Source organism: Sorex araneus, chromosome X (genome assembly GCF_027595985.1).
Source record: "Sorex araneus isolate mSorAra2 chromosome X, mSorAra2.pri, whole genome shotgun sequence".
Taxonomy (NCBI): Eukaryota; Metazoa; Chordata; class Mammalia; order Eulipotyphla; family Soricidae; genus Sorex; species Sorex araneus.
In genome coordinates this window covers 64532930-64558716 of record NC_073313.1, presented here as the reverse complement: position 1 = coordinate 64558716, position 25787 = coordinate 64532930, and the positions used below count along the sequence as shown (strand labels likewise).

Genomic DNA, 25787 nt, shown 5'->3' with positions numbered 1-25787 from the left:
TAGCCAAACTCAGGTCCAATCCCCTGGCACACCACGTGATCTCCCAAGCCCACCAGGAGTGATCCCTGAGTACAGAGCCAGAAATAAGCTCTGAGTACTGGTGGGTGTAGCCCCCAAACAAACAAACAAAAAGAAACAAAACAAAGAATCTTAAAGCATATTGTAGTGCTAATGTGCTGCTCACAGACAGCAGGCAGACAGCAGTTGTATCACTTAGTGTTACTCTGGCAGTCAGCTTCATGAATTTTACCTACATTAATTCTCATCACTGTAGCCCATGAATATAGGAAAAATTGAGAGGATTTATCTGTGGTATTATTTTAACAAGATGTTTTTCAGGACATTTGACCCAACTCCTTCTCTGTTATATTTGTGTCACCAACTCATTTTAACAAGATGTTTTTCAGGACATTTGACTTTCTGCATTATATTTGTGTCACTAACTCTCAGCTTACATTTTCAGGTACTTTTAACCTACCTTACCAATGATTGGTTGACAAATTATGTTTTTTCCATTTTACCTAAAATTGGAAATGTCATGTATTTTCAATTGAACTTTATTGTCTCCAGCATTCATCATTACATTTGTGTTATTCGATCTTTTCTTTAAAGGTATCAAATTAAATTTTTTGTATTGTAATTATTAATTAGATAAAATGCTTATTAGCAATACTGAATCATCTTCTTTGGATTTTGTTTCTAAAAGCATGCATTCCAAAGGATAACCAGGACAGTAAGATATGTAACGAGCAACAAACTCTTAACCAGAGTGAATGCCTGAGATACAAATGCTGTTATTCACCGTTTGGGACCGATAACAACTGTTGGACTCCATTTAAAGATAGTAAGTTCACCCGATTGTATATATTATATTTCTCTTTGTAAAAATCAATAAACAGGTTACAATGGCCCCATCTTACATTTGAAGAAGGTTTCCAGCATTATTAGGACTGGTGGAAAAAGTATTGACATGACTGGCCTCTTTTCTTGAGTGATTCCTGCTTAGCCCACAGACATGACTTCGACAGTTCAAACTTAGTCTCATTTTTCATTTTGACTTTATCCCCTTCTGTCTTGTCCTAAAAATTGCAGACAATGACTTGTAATTTTTTTCTGAGATGTAACTCTTGATGCCTGGAAAAGATACCAGTGAAGCTTCTTTTTTTTTTTTAAAGAAATATTTTATTGAACCACCGTGAAAACAAGAAAAAAATACAAAGCTTTCAGGTTTAAGTCACAGTCAAATACTGATTAAACCACCATCCCTTCACCAGTGCACCCGTTCCACCACCAAGAACCCCAATACACCCCCCTCCCACCCCACCCCCCATCTAAGTAGCTAATGATATTCCCATTATTCTCTATATATATTGAGTACATTTCATATTTCCATACAGAACTCACTATTATTGATTGGAAATTTTCCCCAACAATCAGGCCTGCCGAATAGGCATCATCTAATAATTTCTCTTCATTGGTAAGAGTGAAGACTTTGAGTCTTCACTCTTACCAATAGCGATAGCGGCCACGCGGTTTTGGGTTTCTAATATTTTAGCTCAGTTCACAGTCAAAATGGATGGCTGCAAGAATCGGTTCATCTCTGGGCGGAAGGCGCGCCGGGAACACCCCCCCTCCCAGGACCACCTACAGGCTACGTCACTAAAGAAAGTCCTACCTCCTGGTGGAGGGGTCTTAGAGGGTGGCTCTCACCGTGTGGCTGCTGCCGCTGCCACCATTTTCGCTCAGAAAAATGGGTGGAGAGGGAAAAAAAAATCCCTCCCCGGGCTGCACAAGGTTGTAGCTCAGTTCACAGTCAAAATGCATGGCTCAAGCATCCGCTCTGGTGCCAAAATGGGTTAGGAGACCTCAGGATCACAGTCAATAGGTGCGGAGGCTCTGCTTCTCGTGCCGCGGCTCTCGGTTCATCCCCAGTGAAGCTTCTTTAGATGACTTCTCACTTCCCATTTCTTTCCATCTATCTTATTATCAACATCTTAATATATAACATAGATTTGAATGTTTCTTATTGAGTTTTTTATCACTTTATCTTTGTTATTTTGTTTTTGAATACGATTTTTCTTTTAAAACTATTTTCAGAATGTATCAAAAATGAGACATAAGTTTTTGTTCCTTCGTTTTAATCTGGGAACATATTTTGAATTGGTCCCATGACGGATGTATTTGCTGTGAAGAAACACTTGCAAATAGTTATAGAAAGGATGCATGAAAAATAATGTCTTAGGTTAATGTAATTCCTATTCAATTTACAGCTCTTTGTTGAACATCTTATATTAACAATGGAAACTGAAACCTGATCATGAATAAAGAAACATGATCATGAATATAGTAGTACAGTTTTAGCACTGTCACATGGTATTTATAATTCATTCATCATTTTAGTCTTTAGATTATGTACAAAGAGACATTAAGTTTTTGTATAGCAAAAAATTGAACCATGACTTACAATTCCCTGATCACATTATAATGCATTTCCAAATGATTATTAGAATAAAATATTTCTATTCACTTGCAGATTCCTGATTTCCTGCTTAATTTGATGTTTTTTTAAAATTGGAAGTAAATATTTAATAAAACATTTCTTTATAAGGCTATTTCTAGATTAAGTCACTGGGATGCAACCTAGGTCAAGGTAAAAAACATAACCCTTAGATAATAAGGAAAAATATACAGTTAAAATAGTAACAATTTGAGACAAAAAAATGGTAGTGTCATTTTGTTAAGATTTCCATTGCTGGACATATAATCATGTAACCTTCCAAGAATATTTCATAAACTCCTGTGACTTATAGAGTAGCATGGGTATTTACCTATCATTTAAGAATATCTACTTATTTTACTTTATTAACTGATACTCTTTTATAATGACTTCATGAGAGAACTTAGATTTGTTTCTTTTGCTTAAGTCATAAAAGTAACAGGATATAATTAAACCAACAGCACCTACACAGATGATTCGAATTTTTGGACTTGGTATGATCAGCATTATCATCCTGGGATGTCTGCCCATTTTTTGCTGCTCTTTTTGTCGGAGAAGGTAGGCAAACAAACTTTTATTTACTGGTTGCTGTGTGTACTTGGATATTTCACATAGACACATGTATTTATATGCTTTAGAAGAATAGGATTATGTTTGGATCCCATGTGCTTGAAGGATGTAGCTTGGGAAAAACCTAAAAACAGGTCAATTATGATATTCTTTTAAACACATGCTATTTTATATTTCCATACACCTTACATGTCAACTTGCATAGTCCATATATTTGTACAAAAAAGAAAATCCCCATTGGATGGAAAACTGAATTCTCAGTCAGGAATTGTGTGAAGCAGAGATGGTTTATTAACTGCAAGTCAGAAGGTTTTCTAGAAGTTTCCATAGAGTACATAGTCATCTACTGTTGGATCTTTAAGCCTTATTATTTTTTCAAACTAACTTGCAATGTATTTTTAGTATTTTATATAAAATCCCAGTTGACTACAGATATGATGCTTTTACTTAAAAATTTTCCTATTTATTTGGACATACTGAGTATAGAAGTAGATTGTAAGGCCAGGCAAGGGTGAAGTGAATATGACATTTGGCACACAAAAATAGATACTAGGGCTGGAGCAATAGCACAGTGAGTAGGGTGTTTGCCTTGCACGCCACCGACCTGGGTTTGATTCCCAGCATCCCATATGGTTTGCTGAGCAGTAGTGATTCCAAAGTGCAAAGCCAGGAGTAACCACTGAGCATCACCGGGTGTGACCCAAAAAGCAAAACAAACAAACAAACAAAAAGATACTAGCTTCACCATAAAAGTTAACTACCTCCTTAAATGGTAGCTATTTAAAATGAAACATTTTTGATGCTTTTGATTAAGTAAATGTAAAAGTACATTTGAATGACCAAGTGTAAAAGTGCATTTGAGTGACCAAAATGTTTAGATTTTATGGCAAGATTTAGGTTATTTACATGTTACGTTACTTTTCATGGAGATACTTAAGTTTTCTGTACCTTTTCCTTGAGTCTGATGAATGTATCATACTCATAGTATTTTCAGTTGGTGCCTCATTTATAATGGATGCTTATACATTTTTGCTGAACAAATGAGTAGTTGAACAAATCAATGTAATATATATAGAGTTGACTATACTGAAAGGCAAGTTCTACAGTAAGTTGGATGTTATTATTGCTTACATCACTTTTTCACATCTTGAAAACTGTATTGATTGCGATTTCCAACTCTCGCTTTTTGTATATGACTATTAGTTATTTTCTCAGTTTCCCCTTTAGTTTCCTATACATAATAGGCAATTTATAGTAATAGACTGCTCATTTTCTTCCTCAGTTATTTTTTTTTTTTTGTGAAATAAACAGATTTTATTTAGAGGTTTCTGAGGGAAGGAGGAAGGGATAAGTGGGAGAGAGAATAGTAAGAATAACGCACTCAAGAGAGAATGCGGGCTTCTCCAAGGGTGGAGAGAGCTCTACACACATCTTAGCACTGGACACGAAAGCATGAAAGTACACATCTCAAGGGGGAAGATGCGGGCGACACATGTGCTCGGGCAACACATGTGCTCGGCCACGTGGGCACAAGCAGCACATGGGCTCAGGCAGCATATGCGCCTTCCTCAGTTATTGAGAATAGAAGTGGAATTTTTACACTTTCTTCTTCCCTGCAGATTTTGTGTTTATATAAAAATTAATCCATGAATAGAATAAATCAAAGTAATTTGTTGCTCATCGATTTGCTGGAGCGGGCACCAGTAACATCTCCACTATGAATCTTTTGGTTACTCTTTTTGGAATATCGAATACGCCACGGGTAGCTTGCCAGGCTCTGCTCTGCAGGCAAGATACTCTCAGTAGCTGGCCGGGCTCTCTGAGAGGGGCAGAGGAATCAAACCCCGGTTGGCCACATGCAAGGCAAATGCCCTACCTTCTGCACTATCGCTCCAGCCCAATCAAAATAATATTTGTTGGATATGTGTAGCTGTGATTATACTATTCAATGTAGAAAGTGCCTTTTATACTTGACCTGGTAAAATAATTCTCTATGACCCTTTTATTGTGCCTTTGCTAATGAGTTTAATTGGTATGTCTACGTACTGGACATTAGTGGATTTTTCTCTAAAGTGAATTACAAAGGATTGTTTCCTGATAAAATGTTTTTTCTTTTTATTTAATATAAACTGCTTGAGAGAACAATGTGAATATCATATATATTGAAACCATATATATTGATTTATGGTGATTTCTTTATCTGCTCATCTTTTTACTCTTGTGCAATAAAGGTACCTTCCTTCAGTCATCTTCACCTTCTTTTCACAGCCCAGATGAAGTGTCAGTTTCAATTTACTGTTTATGTAAATTTTTGTGAATGTTAGTGTATGACTGGGACACTGTCCACTTTCCCTGAAGACCTATAGGTCTATAGTACGGTTCTCTTGGAGGAACTCTTGAGACATTGGAAGAGACCCTTAAGTTCCTCCTCCTTCTGCTTCTGGGTCTTTTCATATATATTAACTTGATATTCCTTCAGGAGAAAGCAGTTGAAGCTTTCTCTTTAGGATTTCAGTCATAAGCCCCCAAAAGGATGTTTTGACATTCTGTGGTTCTTGCAATTTAGATAATATATTTTATTTGCTTATTGCCTAAGCTGCTAATAACTGGGAAGAGTGGAAAATTGAAAAATGTGAAGGAATCTGGGGAAGATGGGAAAAATAAAAGTAGTTTAGATGAAAAGAATAATTACTCTCTTACGCCAAGTGTATTTCATCCTTTTGGTGCCTAATTGACCATATTTAATCATTCTTTACTTAATACTAGATATTGTGAATGCTATTGGGAAAGTCTAAGACAAAGGTCTTACTTTTAAAAAAAATTATTTTATTGAATCACCATTTGGAAAGTTACAAAGCTTTCAGGCTTAAGTCTCAGTTATACAATGCTGGAACACCCATCCCTTCACCAGTGCACATATCCCACCACCAAGAACCACAGTAAACCTCCCCCCGCACCTCCACCCCCCCAGCCACCCACCCCACCTGTGTAGCTGATAAATTTCAACTTACTTTCTCTTTACTTTGATTACATTCAATATTTCAACAAAAAAACTCACTATTTACTTTTAAGGAACTTAAATTTTCCTTGAAATAAACCCTAAGCATAAACATGCTGCATAATTAAGAACTGAAATGATTGATGGCAATAAATTAGAAAAATTCTCATTCAGCCAGTGTCAGGGTGAGCAGAAGAAGTCAGGGCAGTCTTCATGGTGGTGGTGCTAGTTGAGCTGAATTGTGAAGGGGAAGACAAGATTTGCATTAGAAGGGAAGGAATTATTGTCTATAAAATTAGTTACATCTAGTTGAACCACTAGAGACTGGGTGTTATTTCTAATGAGAGGTTATTTCTTAGCTGGACTTCATCCCTGACATAATCTAAAATTGAGCCTCTAGTTTATTTACAATTGACTTGAGGACTGGAGCGATAGCACAGCTTGTAGGGAATTTGCCTTGCCTGCAGCCGACCTGGATTCGATTTCTCTGTCCTTCTTGGAGAGCCTGGCAAGCTATTGAGAGTATCCCGCCCGCATGGCAGAACCTGGCAAGCTACCCGTGGTGTATTCAATATGCCAAAAACAGTAACAACAAGTCTCACAATGGAGATGTTACTGGTGCCTGATCGAGCAAATCGATGAACAATGGGACGACAGTGCTACAATGCTACAGTGAGTAAAGGTGTGACATGAACCAGGTACCCAGGGTACTCAGACCAGCAGAAACTAGTTACACATATACAAATGGGAGCAGAGCGGATTAATGAAGACTTTTCTAAAAATGTGCAACTAGTCACCTAACACACTTGCATATAAGATTTTTTTCTTTAATTCATTACATCCCTACAGTTATTTAATTTCTATTTTCATACTCATTAGTAGTGATAAGAAGCCTTTTAGGTTTGTGTCACTGGTAGGCTTTAGACTTACATAGATTTACATGGAGTGAAATAAGGAAAAGCAGCAACTGCATGCGAACAAAAGGAAGTAAAGAAACATGCCTTTCAGGGAGGGTGGGGGGTGGGGAGGGGTGACTAAATTATTTCCACTACAGTAAAAAGAGTGCCAGTAAGAGTCTCAATTGCTATATTCAGTTTCTAATCTCTACCTGATTTTAGATAATCCTTAATCTGCATGCATATGCTGGGTAAACATCTTTTTATTATATGATGATACCATATTTGAGTGTGTACATTGCTTTGGTAAGGTTCAAAATCCAAACATTCAAATGCCTTGCCTGTCAAACTCAGGTGAATTGCATTTTCACTTTATTTTTCTTCCTATCAAATTGAATTTATTAATTTGAACTAAGACAAATTGGACTTGTTCTGCAAATGACAATGCTCTTTTTTGGGGGGGAGGCTCCACCTGGCAATGCACAGGGGTTACTTCTGGCTTTGCACTCAGGAATTACCCCTGGCAGTGCTAGGGGACCATATGACCATATGGAATGCTGGGAATCGAACTCAGGTTGGCCACATGCAAGGCAAACACCCTACCCGCTGTGCTATTGCTCCAGCCCCGACAATGCTCTTTTAACTAAAAAAAAAATTAAAAAAGAGTGTATCACCTGTATCACCTGTCATCCCATTGCTCATCGATTTGCTCAAGCAGGCACCAGTAATGTCTCCATTCGTCCCTGTTGTATGCTAGTAGAGCCCAATGGCATATGCTCACTCCAGGAACACAAAGAGCATCAAACCGTTTTAGCAGCCTCTCCTTACTTGTCCTTCCCAATGCTGCCATATTGGGGGCTCTTTCGGGGTCCAGGAATGAGGCTTGTTATTGTTACTGTTTTTTGCTTATCAAACATGCTATGGGTAGCTTGCCAGGCTCTGCCATACGGGGCGGGATACTCTCTATAGCTTGCCAGGCTCTCCGAGAGTGACGGTGGCTCCAGGAGATTCTGCCTCACTTTCTTCTGGGAGCTTTGTTTTATAGTCTCTGGATCTTGGCCATTGATAAGATTACATGGCACTGGGGGCAGTTTGTGGGTGTGACTGCCAAGCTACTGGAAAACTGGAGATCTGGGTGGAGGAGGCCCTGTCCTGATCTGAGCAGGCTTGGAGATCTCAGCCACGGGTCCTGCATACCTGGGTTCTCTTTTGGTTCCCTCATTGGTGAGGCTTGTCCTAGTGTGTGGAGAGTGGCCTTGAGTATGGCTGTGACTGCGTTTTGAAGGTTTTTGGCTGCCAGGACTCTGCTTGGAGCAGGGAGGGAAACTCAACCCCTCTGAGGTGAAGGCAGCCTCAACCCCTCTGAGGTGAAGACAGCCTGGAATGGGGCAGGAGATTCTGCCAAGAAAAAAATTATAGATCATCTAATACACAGATGATGTAAATACTGTCAATGTTGCTACTATTGTTACTGTAAAATTCTGTTACTGAAAATTCCTACATTTAAATAAATCCTGTTGCATGGTTATCTATATTATAAGGTGATTTTCATGATGCATATTTCTCTTACTATCACTTACTTTCTTAGAATGGAAGGTAATGTATTGGAAATAAATGTGTCAAAAATTGCCTAAACATCATAACCCATTGTATTTAAAAAATACATAGGAATTTACATGTTCAAATCCCTCATGTTCATGTGTGTTTAATTTTAGTGTACAATGTAGTTAGTGAACATATTTTGAAAATCTTATTCAGTACTTATTTAACTTCTGAAATGCTTGAAATATTGAAATTCTGATATATGCATATAATTAAGAGAAAGGAAATTATATAAATTTTAAAAAATAACAAGAGTCTTAGAACTTTGATAAAATCAAATCAAATTAGGATATGAGCAAACTGGAATGCTGCTCTCACATGAGTCATTATAAATTTGAAATTCACATAAAGCTCATTCTTCTTGGACCCTGTTAAAGGAAACTTAATTACTGAACTAATAGGAGAACATCATTACACATAGATTATATGTCTGAGCCATTCCCATAGCAAGAACACTCAGAGTAGTATTTAGAGAATTTTGGAATAGTAGGTACTGCTAAAAAGAACAGTTTGTTGCCAAGTAACTAATTACTTCATTACAAAAATGCAGTGGACTTTTTTGTCAATTCCCATCCCGCTTATAATCTTTTTGTCTCTTAATTCAGTTGAATACATCCTTTTTGAAAATTCCCTTCCTTGCATATTATTATTGACCTTAATTTTCTTATTCATGTCAGTAAGCTTTCCGGTGGCGGGTTTTCAAGCCTTACACTCATCTATTAGAAAATATTACAGGTACTTAGCAGAAAAAAGAAACACATAAAAAGATCTGTGGGGCCAAGGGATAGATAGAACACAGGCTCGAGGCTCTCAGTTTGATCCAAGTACCACTTAGCAGGAGAACTTAACCTCCAAGCCCCACTGGGAAGGAACTTCTTAAAAATAATTCTAGTTCAGGTTTACTATCAGTTTTATAGTAAACTTAAATTCTGATATTGTTTTTCTCATGAGATGATAGTCTAAAGTTAGATAATTAATGAGTCTTAATTTATAATTTATATCACTATAATGATCTGGATCTTTCTTATGAATGACCAATCCATCTGTTCCTTCGTTTGAACTATGCCTTCCTTAATTAAATATTCTGATAGCACCTTCAAAACAGTATGCACAAAACTGAACTTATCAGACTTTCCTCCCAAATCATCTCCCTTTTGCACCTATCCATTTCTGTCAGAGATTTCTTTAGTCTCCCAGAATTCATCCATTTTTATCTTTTTGGGTCATACCTGGTGATGCACATGGATTACTCCTGGATTTGCATTCAAGAATTACTCCTGGTGGTGCTCAGGGGACCATATGTGATGCTGGGAATTGAACCCAGGTTGGCCGCATGCAATGCAAACACTCTACCCTCTGTACTATTGCTCCAGGCCCCAGAATTCATCTTGATTCTTGGATTCATCTAGATGTTTTTCATTCCTTCATCATCAGTATGTAGTCTATTTGCAGTTTCCTGGCAGTTTGTTTTTTTTTTTTAAAGTGAACTTGGATTTGCCTCTTCTCCCATTTTACTAACTCTGCTTAGTCTCGTTTTTTAATGCTTATCCCGGGCAATTGGTTGTCACTGTCACTGTCACTGTCATCCCATTGCTCATCGATTTGTTTGAGTGGGCACCAGTAACTTCTCTCATTGTGAGACTCATTGTTACTGTTTTTTTTTTTTGGCATATCCAACACACCATGGGTAGCTTGCCAGGCTCTGCTGTGCTGGCGCGATACTCTCGGTTAGCTTGCCAGGCTTGCCAAGAGGGGCAGAGGAATCGAACACGGGTTGGCTGCATGAAAGGCAAACGCCCTACCGCTCCGCTGTGCTATCGCTCCAGCCCCAATTGGTTGTAGGAGATGAAAAAAAAGAGAACCAAAGGTTTGTCTTCTAGGGCTGCTATAACAAGATACCATAGATTTAGTGGTATAAATCACAGACATTTCTTTTCTTACAAATTTGAAGGCTAGATATCCACAGTCAAGGTATGATTGGTTTCTTATTTGGTTTCTAGTCAGATCTTTCTTTCTTGCTTCCTTGAAGATGGCCACCTTCTAACTATGTGTTTGCATAGTCGTTTGTTCATTAAAGATGGAGGAGAGAAAGATCAAGATCTGTGATGTCTCATTTTATAATAACACTAAGTTTATCAGATTCAAATCCTACTCTTATGACCTCATTTAACTTTAATTTCTTCCTCAGAGGCCTCATCTCAAAATATAGTCACACCCGGGAGTTGAGCTTTCAACATATGAATTTTCAACATATAAATATTCAATTGTTAACAGAGATCTGGGTAGCTTCCATGGTAAAGGCATGATTGGGAACTGAAGAGGGGCATTATCATGAGCTGTCTGCTTCAAAAGTTACAGGAAATACAACCATGGTGAAGACTACAACTACAAAATGGGGTTTGAAAGAGGACTAGGGGTTGGATGTTCTGGAGAAGTTTCCTTGGCACTGTGATAAGAATGTATGGCTGTTCCCCTAGTTAATGAGAGTCTGAGTAAGGATGCCGTCCAAGGTCAATTTGGACATATACTTTCACTCCTACCCTCAAGATGATTATTTCATCCTGTAATGTCCTGTTGGACTTTTTGTCCTCAAATAGTACTATTTCATTTCACTGTATCATTTAAGAACTTTGTGTGCATTCAGGAATATTTGGATTCCACGCCAAGTGTTAGGTGCTATGAAATACTGGTGAATTGTTTCATACTCTGTGATCTCAAAGGATACACATTCTAATAAGGAAGCTATCCAATTAGGATGTTTCCCAATCCAGTTTATGTAGTTCACATTGTCTTGTTTGGCCTTCAAAACCAGAGAAGTACAGGGATGTTTGACCTTTTGTTTGATAGAGCAAAAATTTCAATATGTGTTCTGTGATTCTTGCTTTTGCTGCTATAGGAAATAGGAAGAAAATAACTGAATAAAAACACAGTGAGGTGCAGGAAGGTACCTCAAAAAAGCTAATGCACATCCTTTGCATGTTGGTGTCCAGGGTTTGATACCCAGCATCTGATGGTCCTCCAAAAACTATTAGGAGAAACCCCTGAGCAAGGAACTAGGCTCAACATGAAATGTGCCTGCAAAACAAAATGCTCAAAACAAAACAAAGTGGGATTTTATTACTTTAAGTTCATTCAAATGGCAGTGGCTATCAAGGTCATCCATGTTGAACTTATACTATAGCTCCAATATTATTTTACTAATATTTTTGTATTTCTTGTTATAGCACTACTTGGCTTATCCTTTATTCAGCTCTTCTCTTTTGCCTATATTGTTCCCAGATTTGGGGATTTCCCCTCTTCATTCTCTTGTTTAAATATTTTTGACCTTCATATTTCAGTCACTGCAACTCTTCAATTAGTATTCTGCAACTATTGCAGATCTGAATATTTCCCCTTTTCTCAGAATCTTTCTGCACTTGTATTGTAAGCTACATGATATAATATGTAATCATCCTTTCTTCCTATTATTGATTTTATATCACTGATTTTTTTCCTTAATTTTTAACTTTAGGAACCAAAATTTGCAATACTGCTTGTTAGTTGTAGGGTTTCGTGCATTCAATGGTCCAACACCACACTTTCCACAAGAATGTCTCTTTTTCCCCTTTTCTCTATCCCCTATTCTTATGACCACATTTAACTTTAATTCAGTAAACTCAGTTTTGTAGACAAGTTCTCGAACTCTTTTGCCATTGACCATTTATTTTAATTTTTAATTTTTTATTGAATCACTTTGAGATACAGTTACTAAGTCGTTCCTGATTTTCAGTCATAAAATGTTCCAACACCCATCCCTTCACTAGTGTACATTTCCTGCCATCACTGTTCCCAGATTCTCTTTGTCCTGCTTCCCCAGCCTGCTTCTATGGCAGGCACTTTTCTTCTTTTTAAAAACACTTTTCCTTTTAGGCTGTGATTTGCAATACTGTTCCTGAAGGGGTATCACGCATATCACTATACTTCCTTTCCTCACCCAGTTCTTGTCCAGTCTGATGATTTCCACTGTCATTGTCATGGTGCTCTTTTTTTTTTTCTGCTTTTTGGGTCACACCCATCGATGCACAGGGGTTACTCCTAGGTCTGCACTCAGGAATTACTCCTGGCGGTGCTCAGGGGACCATATGGAATGCTGGGATTAGAACCCGGGTCAGCCGTGTGCTATCGCTCCAGCCTAAGGTCCTGGAGCGATAGCACAATGGGTAGGGTGTTTGCCTTGCACGTGGCAGATCCAGGTTCGATTCCTCTACCCCTCTCTTAGAGCCCGGTAAGCTACCGAGAGTATATTGCCTGCATGGCAAAGCCTGGCAAGCTACCCATAGGTATTCGATATGCCAAAAACAGTAACAAGTCTCACAATGGAGACATTTTTGGTACCCGCTCTAGCAAATCGATGAGCAATGAGATGACAGTGACAGTGATACAGTGATTGTCATAGTGGTCCCTTCTTTGTCCTAACTGCTCTCTCCACCGCCATATGTGGCAAGCTTCATTCCATGGACCAGTCTTTCTAGCCCTTATTTCTATTGTCTTTGGGTATAATTACCATACTGGTGATTTTTATATCCCACAAATGAGTGAGATCATTCTATGTCCGCCCCTCTCCCTCTGACACATTTCACTCAGCATAATACTTTCCATGTCCATGCAGATAAAAGCAAATTTCATGACTTCATTTTTCATAATTGCTTCATAGTATTCTATCCTGTAGGTGTACCATAGTTTCTTTATCTGCTCACTGTGCTTGGCCATTTCGGTTGTTTCCAGATTCTGGCAATTGTGACTAGTGCTGCAATGATCATAGGAGTGCAGATGCCTTTTCTGCATTATGTTTTTGAGTCCATGGGGCATATTCAAGGAGTGGTATGGTGGCTCAATTTATAGCTTTCTGAGGACTGTCCATAGTGCTTTCAAAAAAGGCTGAACTGTTGGACATTACCACGTCGGGAATGAGAGTCCCTTTCTCCCCACATCCACACCAGCACTGGATCTTCTTTTGAATATTTGCTAGTCTCTGATATGAGATAATATTTTGTTGTTGCTTAGATTTGCATCTCTCTGATGATTGTGATGTAGAGCATTTTTTCACGTGTCTTTTGGCCATTTGCATTTATTCTTTGAGGAAGCTTTTAGTTATCTATTCTCCCATTTTTTGATGGGGTTGAGTGTTTATTTATTGTAAAGTTCTACCAGTGCCTTACATATTAATTCCTTATCAGATTAATGTTGGGTCAATAATTTTTTCATTCCATGGGCTGTCTTTATATTCTACTCATTGTTTCCTTTGAAGTGCAGAAGTTTCTTAGATGAATATAGTCCTGTTTGTTTATCTTTGTTTCCTCTTGCTTGGCTAGTGGTGTTCCATTTTTGAAGATTCCATTAGCTTCGGTGTCATGTAGAGCTCTGTCTATATGTTTCTCTATGTAATTTATGGATTCAGGTCTGATATTAAGATATTTAATTCATTTTGATTTGACTTTGTGCATGGCATTAGAAAGAGGTCTGAGTTCTTAATTTTGCATAGAACTGACAAATTTTCTCAGCACCACTTGGTGAAGAGATTCCTTGCTCCACTTCACATTTTTTGCTCCTTTAGCATAGAGGGTAGGCCATTTGCCTTGCACATAGTCAACCCAGATTCGGTTCCTCCATCCCTCTCAAAGAGCCCAGCAAGCTACCAAGAGTATCCCACGCACACAGCAGAGCCTGGCAAGCTACCCGTGGCATATTCTATATGTCAAAAACAGTAACAACAAGTCTCACAATGGAGACGTTCCTGGTGCCCGCTCGAGCAAATCGATGAACAATGGGATGACAGTGCTACAGTGCTTATTGGAGATTAACTGATAATATACCTGAGAGGTTGTTCAGGATATTCCACTCTATTCCATTGACTTGGGGTCTGTATTTATTTCAGTATGCGGTTTTAAATAATACCTCTTCACAATACAGTTTGAAGTTGGGAAAAGTGATGCATCCCATATTCTTTTCTCAAGGATGTCTTAGCTATTCCTGGGGGTTATTGTTCCATATGACATTGTAAAATCTATTTCTTTGGGAAATATCATGTATATTCTTATAGGGACTACATTGATCTCTACAATGCTTTGGGGAATATTGCCATTATAATGATGTTAATCCTCCCAATGCAGGATCAGGGGATGTGTTTCCATTTTTAATGTCCTCTTTTATTTACTGAAGTAGTGTTTATTAGTTTTCTTGTATAGGTCTTTCTCCTCTGATTCTGAGGTACCTGTTTTCCTGAAGCACAATTGTAAAGGATTGTTTTTTAAATATCTCTTTCTTCTCTTTTAATTATTTGTATATGGAAAAGCCATGGACTTTGCATATTAATTTTGTAGCCTCTCACTTTACTTGACAAATCCAGTCCTTCTAGGAACTTTTCTTTTAAGTCCTTAGGATTTTCTCAATATAATACTATATTATCCACAAATAGTGACAACTTGGCTTTTCCCTTTCCTGTCTGGATGCCCTTGGTATCTTTTTTCTTGCGTAAATACTATTGCAAGTTACTTTTAGTAATGTATTGAATAGAAGTGGTGAGACTGGGCAACTTTGTATTGTACCTGTTCTTAGAGGGAAAACTTTTAGTTTTCCCCATTGAGTATAATGCTTGCTGTGGATTTGTGGTAAATGGTTTTTACTGTATTTAATGTATAAATTTCCTTCAATTTCCATTTAGTCAAGGTTTTTTTTAAATCACTAATGGGTGCTGGACTGTTTATAATAGCCAGAATCTTGAAAAAACCCGAGTGCCTGAGAACAGATGACTGTTTAAAGAAACTTTGGTACATCCACACAATGGAATACTATGCAGCTGTTAGAAAAGATGAAGTCATGAAATTTGCATATAGGTGAATCAATATGGAAAGTATTCCATATTGATCATTAAGCGAAATGAGTCAGAAAGAGAGGGATAGACATAGAAAGATTGTACTCATTTGTGGAATATAAAGTAACAGAATGGGAGACTAACACCCAGGAACAGTAGAGAGAAGTACCAGGAGGATTCTTCCACAGCTTAGAAGCTGGCCTCACATGATGGGGGAAAAGACAGCTCAAATAGAGAAGGGACCACTAAGTAAAGGGTGATAGGAGGGCACGTTCAAGATGGGAGATGTGGGCTGAAAGTAGACTATAGACCGAATATTATGGCCACCTAATACCTCTACTGCAAACCACAGCACCCAAAAGGAGAGAGAGAGCAAAAGGGAATGCCTTGTCATAGAAGCTGGGTTGGGTGGGGGGACCATTGGTGGTGGAAAATGGGCACTGGTGGAGGGATGGACACTCGACCATTGTATGACTGAAATGCAAGCATGAATGTTAGTAAGTCTATAACTGTACCTCATGGTGATTCACTAATAATTTTTTTAAATGAGTGCTGGATTTTGTCAAATGCCTTCTCTGCATCTATTGATATTATCATAAAATTTTTATTTTTTCTCTTCATGTATTATGTTGATTTATTTGCATGCGTTAAACCATCCTTTATCCACAGGATGACTCTCACTTGGTAATTGTGTGTGGTCTTTTGATAAATTGGTTGGATTGTATTGGCTAGTATTTTATTAAGTATCTTTGAGTCTGTGTTCATCAAAGACTTTGTGCTGTAATTCTCCTTTTTGGTCATATCTCTCCTTTTGTTATCAGGATGATGTTTGCTTCATCGAGACTATTTGGGAGTGTTTCTGTTTCTTCAGTTTCCTGGAAGAGCCTGAAGAGGATTGGCAGTGGCTCCTCTTTAAATGTCTGAAAACACTCCCTAATGAATCCATCTGGGCCTGGGCTTTTCTTTTCTTTTCTTTTCTTTTCTTTTCTTTTCTTTTCTTTTCTTTTCTTTTCTTTTCTTTTCTTTTCTTTTCTTTTCTTTTCTTTTCTTTTCTTTTCCTTTCCTTTCCTTTCCTTTCCTTTCCTTTCTTTTCTTTTCTTTTCTTTTCTTTTCTTTTCTTTTCTTTTCTTTTCTTTTCTTTTCTTTTCTTTTCTTTCCTTTCCTTTCCTTTCGTTTTCTTTTCTTTTCTTTTCTTTTCTTTTCTTTTCTTTTCTTTTCTTTTCTTTTCTTTTCTTTTTTTTTTGCTTTTGGGCCACATCGGCAATGCACAGGGCTTACTCCTGGCTCTGCATTCAGGAATTATTCCTGGTGGTGCTCAGGGGACCATATGGGATGCTGGGAATAGAACCCGGGTCAGCCGCGTGCAAGGCAAGCACCCTACCCACTGTGCTATCGCTCCAGCCCCTGGGCTTTTCTTTTAGGGTAGACTTTTGACTGCCATTTCAATTTCCTTGATAGTTACAGGTCTATTCAGGTATTCCAGATCATCTAGGTTCAGCCTTGTGTGTGGGGAATTATAGGAGTCCAGGAATTTATCCATTTCTTCTTGGTTCTCTAGTTTCATGGCATAAAGATTTTCAAAGTAATCTCTGATGATACTTTGAATTATTGTGGTGTCTGTTGTGTTGACCCCCTTTCATTTATTTTTTTTCCTTTTCTTTTTTTAATTGAATCACCATGTGGAAAGTTACAGAGCTTTCAGTCTTAACTCTCCATTATACAATGCTCAACACCCATCCCATCAGCAGTGTACATTTTCCACCACCAGGAGCCCCAGTATACCTCCCCCCACCCCTCACCCCCGCCTGTGTAGCTGATAGATTTCACTTTACTTTGATTACCTTCAATATTTCAACAAAAACTCACTATTATTGTTTGGAGTTTCCCCCCAAAGTCAGACCTGTTGAAAAGGAATCATCTGATAATGTTTTACATTTCTGACAATTAAGAGATATGAGGTCGTCCGGCCACTGTCACGGCCACGTGGTTTTGGATTTCTGTATTTTAGTAACAAAGTCCAGGGAAATTTCTGTCTGAAATTGCATCACTGAAAGCTTTTACTTACCTTTTTTTTTTTTGCTTTTTGGGTCATACCCGGCGATGCACAGGGGTTACTCCTGGCTTTACACTCAGGAATTACTCCCAGCGGTGCTCAGGGGACCATATGGGATGCTGGGAATCGAACCCGGGTCGGCCGCGTGCAAGGCAAACGCCCTACCCGCTGTGCTATTGCTCCAGCCCCTTTTACTTACCTTTTGTGGTGCTCATAATATGGAAAAGCCGAGAGAGAAAAACCCTTTACCCCTGGCGCCCCATGGGGCAGTGGCTAAATTCACAATCTAGAGACATTTCTGTGAGCTGCTGGTGCCCAAAGTTGGCCTCTGGAATCATGCTTGTGCAGCAGTGGAAAGGCCCCCTTTCATTTCTGATTGGGTTTATTAGGGTTTTCTTTTTTTCTTTGTGAGTTTTGCTTGTGGTTTATCAATCTTATTTTTTTCAAAGAACCGGATTTTGGTTTTATCGACCTTTTGGATTTATTTTTGGGATTCTAATTTGTTAATTTCTTCTTTAAGTTTTAGTTTTTCCTTCCTTCTGCCTGGCTTGGGCTACTTTTGTTGGTCATTTATCAAGATCTTAAGCTGTGAATTCAAGTTATTATGTGGGCTCTTTCTTTGTCTCTGGTAAATGCTTATAGTGTTATAAACTTTCCTCTTACTACTACTTTCACTGAGTCCAACAAGTTCTGATAGCTCGTGTCTCTTCATTCATATTTGTTTCCAGGAATCTTTTGAGTTCCTGTTTGATTTCCTCTTACCCACTGATTATTCAGTAAGTGAGCTTTTTAATTTCCAGGATTTTTATTTAATTCTCTGATTCTGTTTGTGATTAACCTCTGTTTTAGTGCATCATGATGTGAGAAGATGATTGATTTAATTTCTATCTTCTTGATTTTATGGTGGTATGTTCTGTGGCCCAGCATGTGGTCTCTCTTGGAGAATATTCCATGTGCATTGGATAAGAATGCATATTCAGCTTTCAGGATATGAAAAGCCCTTTATTATATCTGCTCACCCCCTGTCTTCCAGTTCTTCCCTCAAAGCCAGAATTTTCTGTCTGAGTTTTATTCTGGTCAATCTATCAAGAGTGGTAGAGTGGTATTGAAGTTTCTATTGTGTTTTTATAAGTTTTCTCTTTGAAATCTATTAGCAGTTGTTTTAAGTATTTCTCTGGTCCCTCATTGGGTGGGTATGTGTTTAGGAGCGTTATTTCTTCCTGATGTACACATACCTTGATTATTAAGACATGACTCTGTCTCTTATAACCTCTTTGAGCCTGAAGTTTGTGTCTTCTGATATTAGTATGGCCACTCCAACTTTTTTGAGGAAGTGTTTGCTCGAAGGATTGTTTTCCAAACTTTGACTTTGAGTCTGTTTACTCAGACTATTCAAATGTGTATCTTGCAGATAGCAGAATATTGGATTCAATTTTTAGAACCATTTTGCCACTCTGTGTCTCTTTATTGGTACATTTAGACCATTGACATTGAGGGAGAATATTTTGACCGGGTTTTCTGCCATCTTTATGTAGAAGTTTGGTGTGTTTGTAGGGTTTGTCTTGTCTTAAAGTATCCCCTTCTGTTGTTTTAAATTTAGTTTCAAGTCTATGAAGTTTCTGAGCTATTGTTTATCTGTGAAGTTTTGCATTGTTCCATCATCTCTGAACAAAAGTCTAACTGGGTAAAGTATTATTGGTTGAGGCATTCATTTCATTGAGTTTGTTTTTTTTTTTTTTTACTGTATCCTACCATTGTCTTTGGGCCAGGAGGGTCTCATTCAATAGATCTATTGTAAATGTTAAAGACGCTTCTTTCTATGTAATTTCCTTACTTGATCTTGCTGTTTTCAGTATTGTATCTTTATCTCTGTTTCTCATCCTTTTGGGTAGGATATACTTTGTAGTCTTATTTGCATCTTTCTAGCTGGTATCTGAATGAGGGTACTCTACAACTCTGGGAGCTTTCAGCAATGATGTCTTTGACTATTACTTCTTCATTGGGGTTGCTTTCCTATCCCTCTGGGACTCTGATGATTCTTATGTTGTTCCTCTTGAAAAATTAATTGTCCACTGTTTATTTTGGGTTATTTTCCATCTTCTGCCATTGTCTGAAGGTTTTTTTTTTGCATCTCATCTTGGAACTCACTGACTTTGTCCTCATGTGCTGTTAATTTTATTATTGAGGCTTTCCACTGAGTTTTTCATTTCACCTACCATTTTTTAAAATTCTAACATTTCTGCTTGTAGTTTTCTCATTTATGCTCTCATATCCTCTCCTGTGTTTTATTAGCTGTCTGATCCATTGTTTCTTTGAGCTCATTAAACATCCTCAGCATTTTCCTTTTTCAGAGATTATATAGGTGGATGTTCCTGGTTGAATTATCAGAGCTCCTATCTTTGTCCATTTCCTGTGTTAGGGTCCTGCTCTGGTTACTTTTATAGTCTTGAAGTAATTCTTTCCAACACACCATCAGTATCTCCCTCACCAATGCCAGGAGAGGACAATGGGGAATTTGTTGGCTGGTGGTCTTTTCTTTCCCCATGAAAGATACTCCCTTCCACTTTGGTGTTTCAGTGTAATTATTGTATGGAGCCTTGTGCTCATTCAAATAACCTTTTTTTGGACTAAACTTACTGCTACTCTGTTGATTAGGGTTCTTTTGTTTCTTGCTCCGAAAATATGTTTTTGTGGGGTTCTGATAGATGTTGATTGGAGTAAGAGCTAATACACTATTGACCTCTGTGGTAAAGGTAGCCAGACTGCTCTGATGAGAGTACAAGATCTGGCCAAGATTTGGACCTTCTGGCATATGGAGGGGTTGATTACCTGGCACCTGCTAAGGGGACACCATACCTTCTGCTGCTCTGACCTGTGGGAAGACACAAGAATCTGCTCATTTAGTTGGGTTTTGCTGGTTCACTGGCAGTGTTGGGGGTCCTGCTTGGTCATGCTGGGTCACTCATGACAACGATTGGTCCCACAGGGAGAGGGGGTTTGGTCAATTGTTATTCATATTATGTTTCTTCATATTCTACATGAGAAAGATCATGCTTTTATATGTCCCTCTCCTTATAACTTAACTTTTCTCTGGATGATATGTCGAATCCATTCACATAGCAGAAAATTGTATGATTTTATCTTTTCTTATAGCCATTGTATATATGGACCATTTCTTTCGTGAGTCATCTGTTCTTGGAAACTTGGATTGTTTCCACATTTTGTCTATTGATAATGCTCCAATGAGTATAGGAGCCAAATGCCCTTTCTGGAATAGAGATTTGGGACCCATGGGTTATACCAAGAAATGGTATTTCTGAATCTATTCTTAGTTTTTATGAGAAATTCCCATATTGCTTTTTTCAGAAAGGTTGAACCAGTACACATTCCCACCAGCAGTAGATGATGGTTCCTTTTATTTTTTCAAAACAATATGTGTCAGTTTCACTGATGTGAGTTGATATTTCATTGATTTGACTTGCATTTATTTGATGACAACTGATGCAGAGCATTTTTTCATATATCTATTGGCAAGAAGTATGTTTTCTTGAGAAATTTCCATTTATCTCTTCTCCCCCTTTTTTATGGGTTTGATTGTTATTTTTCTTGTTAAATTTTACAAGTACATTATATATCTTGGGTATTAACCCTTTCTCAGATTAGTGGTGGGCAACTACTTTTTCCAAGTCTTTGGAGTGTCAGTGTTAGTTTTTTCATTATTATTTCTTTTGCAGTGCGAAAGTTTTTTAATTTGATACAATTTAATTGCTTCATTTTTCTGTTAGTGACATTGAATCATTGATGATACCTCCAGATTCAGTGTCATGAAGGGTTCTGCCTATGTTTTTTCTTTACTAAGATGAAATGCACACAATTAGCTTTAAAATAAAATTGATGGATAAAGAAAACATTGAAATTGTTTAAAATAAGAAATAAAGGCATCACAATATTGGTTTTATTTTTTTTTCCTTTTTGGGTCACACCTGATGATGCACAGGGAACACTCCTGGCTCTGCACTCAGGAATTACCCCTGGAGGTGCTCAGGGGACCATATGGGATGCTGGGAATTGAACCAGGTCGGCCGCGTGCAAGGCAAACGCCCTACCCTCTGTGCTATCGCTCCAGCCCCAGAATGTTAGAAAAACGAAAAAGAGATTTGTTGTTTATAAGTCTGAAATTCAAAAAGTCTTACAAACCTAAAAGTTTTTGTTTTAAAACTCATTTGGCAACAAAACATAACCTGGCCTGATATTAGCCATTTTATAATCATCATTTAAACTTAGAATGAATATCCATGTATTTTGTTGTAACTACTACTATGCAGTTGATCATGAGCAGCTGACTCAGATCCCATAGGATTATATACTAATTGCCTTTCTAAAATCCATTTGTTTTTTTCATTCTGAAATACATCTTGCACCAATGGACTGAGAACTATGTAGTTTGAGACCATGGTTACTAATAAGCACAGCATCATAAATTGACCATAGGTAAATCATACATATTTTAATCTTTACCTGTTATTTCATATATTCCTGGGACATTTTTTATAATTAATTGAGAAGATGTTTATTCCACATCTGTCTTACATAGTGGAGCTCAGTGACAACCCAGTAATGTAGTTTTAGTGAAGTAAAGTGAGTCAATCATCACTTCAAAGCCATCATTTCAAATGCATACCTATCTATCTCTGGACTACACATGCTCAAAACCTGGTTGCATTGTATAGGGAGCAATATTATCCAGGCACCAGCATCTTGTTTTGTGTACTTCCTAGCAGTTAACTGAGGATAGGGATGTCCTATCTGTCAGTACACTGTCATAATCTTATATGCAAATGTATTAGATCTTGCTTGATTCTTCATTCTTCCATATATTACTTTCTTTGGTTTATCTTTAGTTCTCTAGTTGATATAAAAATCCAACTAATAATTTTCTGAGTTCCTATTGAATACTAGGATATTTGGAGAATATATAACTAAAAGGTAAAACCATTGTCCAAAATTATTGCCGAGCTTGCAGAGGGATAGTGAGAGACATATTAAGTGGGTGAGAGACTGAACTATAGGCAGGTCTGTATTTAAATCCTAGCTCCAATACTAAACAGACTACTGACCTTAGGCAAAGTGATTTTCCTTCTTGGTGCCTCAGTTTCCAATATAAAAAAATTGATAGTAATAAAAGTAGTACCAGCCTCATCAAGTCATCATGAAGATTAAGTAAGATTATGCACCTGCAGTGGTTATATACAACCTTGGCACATAGGAAGGCTGTCATAGCCCTGCACTGTAGCACTGTCATCTCACTGTTCATCGATTTGCTCGAGCAGGCACCAGTAACGTCTCCATTGTGAGACTTGTTGTTAATGTTTTGGCATATAGAATATGCCACAAGTAGCTTGCCAGGCTCTGCTGTGCGGGCGGGATACTCTCAGTAGCTTGCCTGGCTCTCTGAAAGGGACAGAGGAATTGAACCCAGTTTGGCCATGTGCAAGGCAAACGCCCTACCCACTGTGCTGTTGCTTACACTAAAAATAAACATTTATTCAATTATAAAGAGTAACAAAAGAGTAAAAGGCACGTTCTTTTTATGTTCTATGCCTTCATTTTAATAATTTTAATAAGTTCAGTTCCAAAGAATTTTTGGTAAAAGCTATCATTTGATATGTATATTAAATTTTTAATTAAAAAATCAGTATCAATAGGGAAGAAATGCATAAACAGAAGCTGTCATATTTGTCATTATTAGGCGTTATTAGCTAATGATTCATTGTGGTCTAATGGAATGAGTCTGTATTTGAGAGTCAGAATGTTAAAAGTTCAGATATTAGCATTTCACTTACCAGCTGCTGTGTGTGACCTGGTGTAAGTTCTTAACTTTGTCAGTCCAAATTTTGTCATTTTCAATATAGAAAACACAGTATCTGTGCTCTAGGGTTATGAGAATTAAAGGAGATAATGTTTGTATAATACCTAGACAAGTTCATCGGCCTGTCAACTCCTAAGTGATCTTCTCCACCTGTTGTCCGCTCAAGTGCAAGTAGAGGATTGCATACCAAATGTAATATGAAAGTGCTTTGAAAATTACCTATGCTAATACAATGTAAACTACTACTAATTAGTTTTGAAATTAAGTGGAGAAAAAAATTCCCTATGGTTTGAAGTGAAAGTTTCTTAGGCAAGAAATATAAGTTGGATTTTGAAGGGTGGGTAACTTCGATGTCGACAGAGGGAGGTAATACAGTATTTCCATTATGGAATAGAAAATGATCTAATAACACTAAATAGAATAATAATAATAATAGATACAGTGGTAACTGAATGAATCAGGAATATTAAATACAGTAATTTAATATTTCAGATATATTAAATACAGTAAACACTAAGGTGTCAATATATAGTTACATTATCAGATAACTTTTTCCCTGTAATCATTCCCAATGTTGTCTACTACTCTTCAAAAGGTCTCACTTTGAACTTTTAATATTACAGAAAATGGGCCAATTCACTGCGAAGGAAGAGCAGTATAATTTTGAAGGGTTTGAAGAAAAAACGAAACAAGGCAAAGTGGTTTATTCATAAGTATGTAAGGAAAGATGGTGATGGAGGGGACAATGGAAGGAGACAAGAGTTCGAAGGTAATTCACAGTCAAATATTTGATATTTTTATCATCAACTTGATTTAACGATGCTTATTTTTTTTCTCCCACAAATATCTGGATCATGGACCACAGAAGGATCAGTTTCTGAAATGGTATTATCACTAGGATTAGAAAAGTAGATTTTAATTATATATAGTATAATTATGATATATAGAATTATATGATATGTTCATAATATAATTATAGCATTGTAGCACTATCGTCCCTTGTTCTTAGATTTGCTCAAGTGGGCACCAGTAACCAGTAAGTCTCCATTGTGAGACTTGTTGTTACTGATTTTGGCATATCGAATACGCCACAGGTAGCTTGCCAGGCTCTGCCATTCCATAATATAATTATATATATTATATAGCATTGACCTGAGTCTTCTCCTCCCAAAATAATAGTGAATAGGACAAGAGAAAATAAAATGATTGCTGAGAAAAGATGTACACTTCAGAGAAAAATCCTGGGTTGGGAATCAGGCGACTCAGGTCATTAACTTGCGGTATTTCCATGGGCAAGTAACAAACTGTCAGCTCCTTTATATAAGCTGAGGTTTTAATGTAGCTTAAACAATATGGTGTATGAAAATTCCAGGGCATTACGCAAATCTGAGGTGTTCATTTCTTGCCTTAGTTAGAAGCAGGTGAGTTGAATAGCAGTTCGTTTAATTTGCCATCAGGAGACTGTAGTTCTGCCATTATTTACAGTGTTGTTTGACCAAGTACTTGAATTTTCCTAAGCTTCAATTCAAGTTACAAAATGAGAGATTTAGACTTGGTGAATTTAAAGTATCTTATATCCATATAAAAAAGGCATAATTATACAAAGCTTTATATGTGTATGATAAATTATTTATACAAATTATGAGTATATAATCATAATGTTATGCACACTAAAACACTAACTTTGCACAAATTTGATACAGTACATGTATGCATATGTATATATGAACATGTATATGGTGTTTTAATTAGACTAACAAAACTTGATTTCTGTGAACCATTTATTAGTTCATAAACATTTATTTTTTTTCAGAAATGGTCATTATATATGGTATGTTTTGTTAATATGCCTCATCGTTACATAAAATTATATACTGGCAGACTGAAAATACATGTTACAATACATTTAATATATGGAGTTCGTTATAGTCATATCCTTTTGTAACAAAGTGTGATGGAAGTTGTGTAACTCATATTTACTTTTTTCTCTTGTAGAATTGATCTACCCTTGAGGGGAATGCAAACGTTTCAAAGAAAAAGACTTCTCAGTACTCAATGGAGTCTTAAAAACATAAAATTTAGTTCCTATAATCCTCAGTTTAAAATTTAAAGTTTATTTAAGTTTAAAATAAAGTTTGTTTTTGTTTGAGCATCAAACCAGAGTCTAGATTCTTCTTATTCAATTATCTCTGTGAAATTTTAAAAGCTATGTGGCAATTCAGGCCCTGAAGAGCAATGTGTATTTTGTCATTTGGGTTATCAGCATATACTACTGTTGGTGCTTAAAAAGGAAGATTTTATGTCACTCACTTTCCAGAAAAGTTGTGGGAAGTTCAGGGAGTATATATAACTCTAAATGACAGTTCATTTATTATTTTAAGTACAAAAATTAAAATATATTCTTGTAAGTTTCATGTTTTAATTTTATAATTTATTGCATTTTTTCACCATA

The 25787-nt window shown here is 37.1% G+C and overlaps 1 protein-coding gene across 1 annotated transcript in view; it reads left to right on the top strand.

The window, feature by feature from the left end:
* The window catches only part of FMR1NB (FMR1 neighbor), a 63700-nt gene extending 38253 nt beyond the window's left edge, over positions 1 to 25447 (top strand). The window contains exons 4-7 of the mRNA XM_055123107.1: positions 707 to 844; positions 2959 to 3055; positions 23959 to 24104; positions 25331 to 25447. Of these exons, the coding sequence (XP_054979082.1) occupies positions 707 to 844; positions 2959 to 3055; positions 23959 to 24104; positions 25331 to 25347 (398 nt within the window). The 3' untranslated portion in view covers positions 25348 to 25447. The remainder of the gene's footprint in view (positions 1 to 706; positions 845 to 2958; positions 3056 to 23958; positions 24105 to 25330) is intronic.
* Positions 25448 to 25787: the final 340 nt, after the last annotated feature.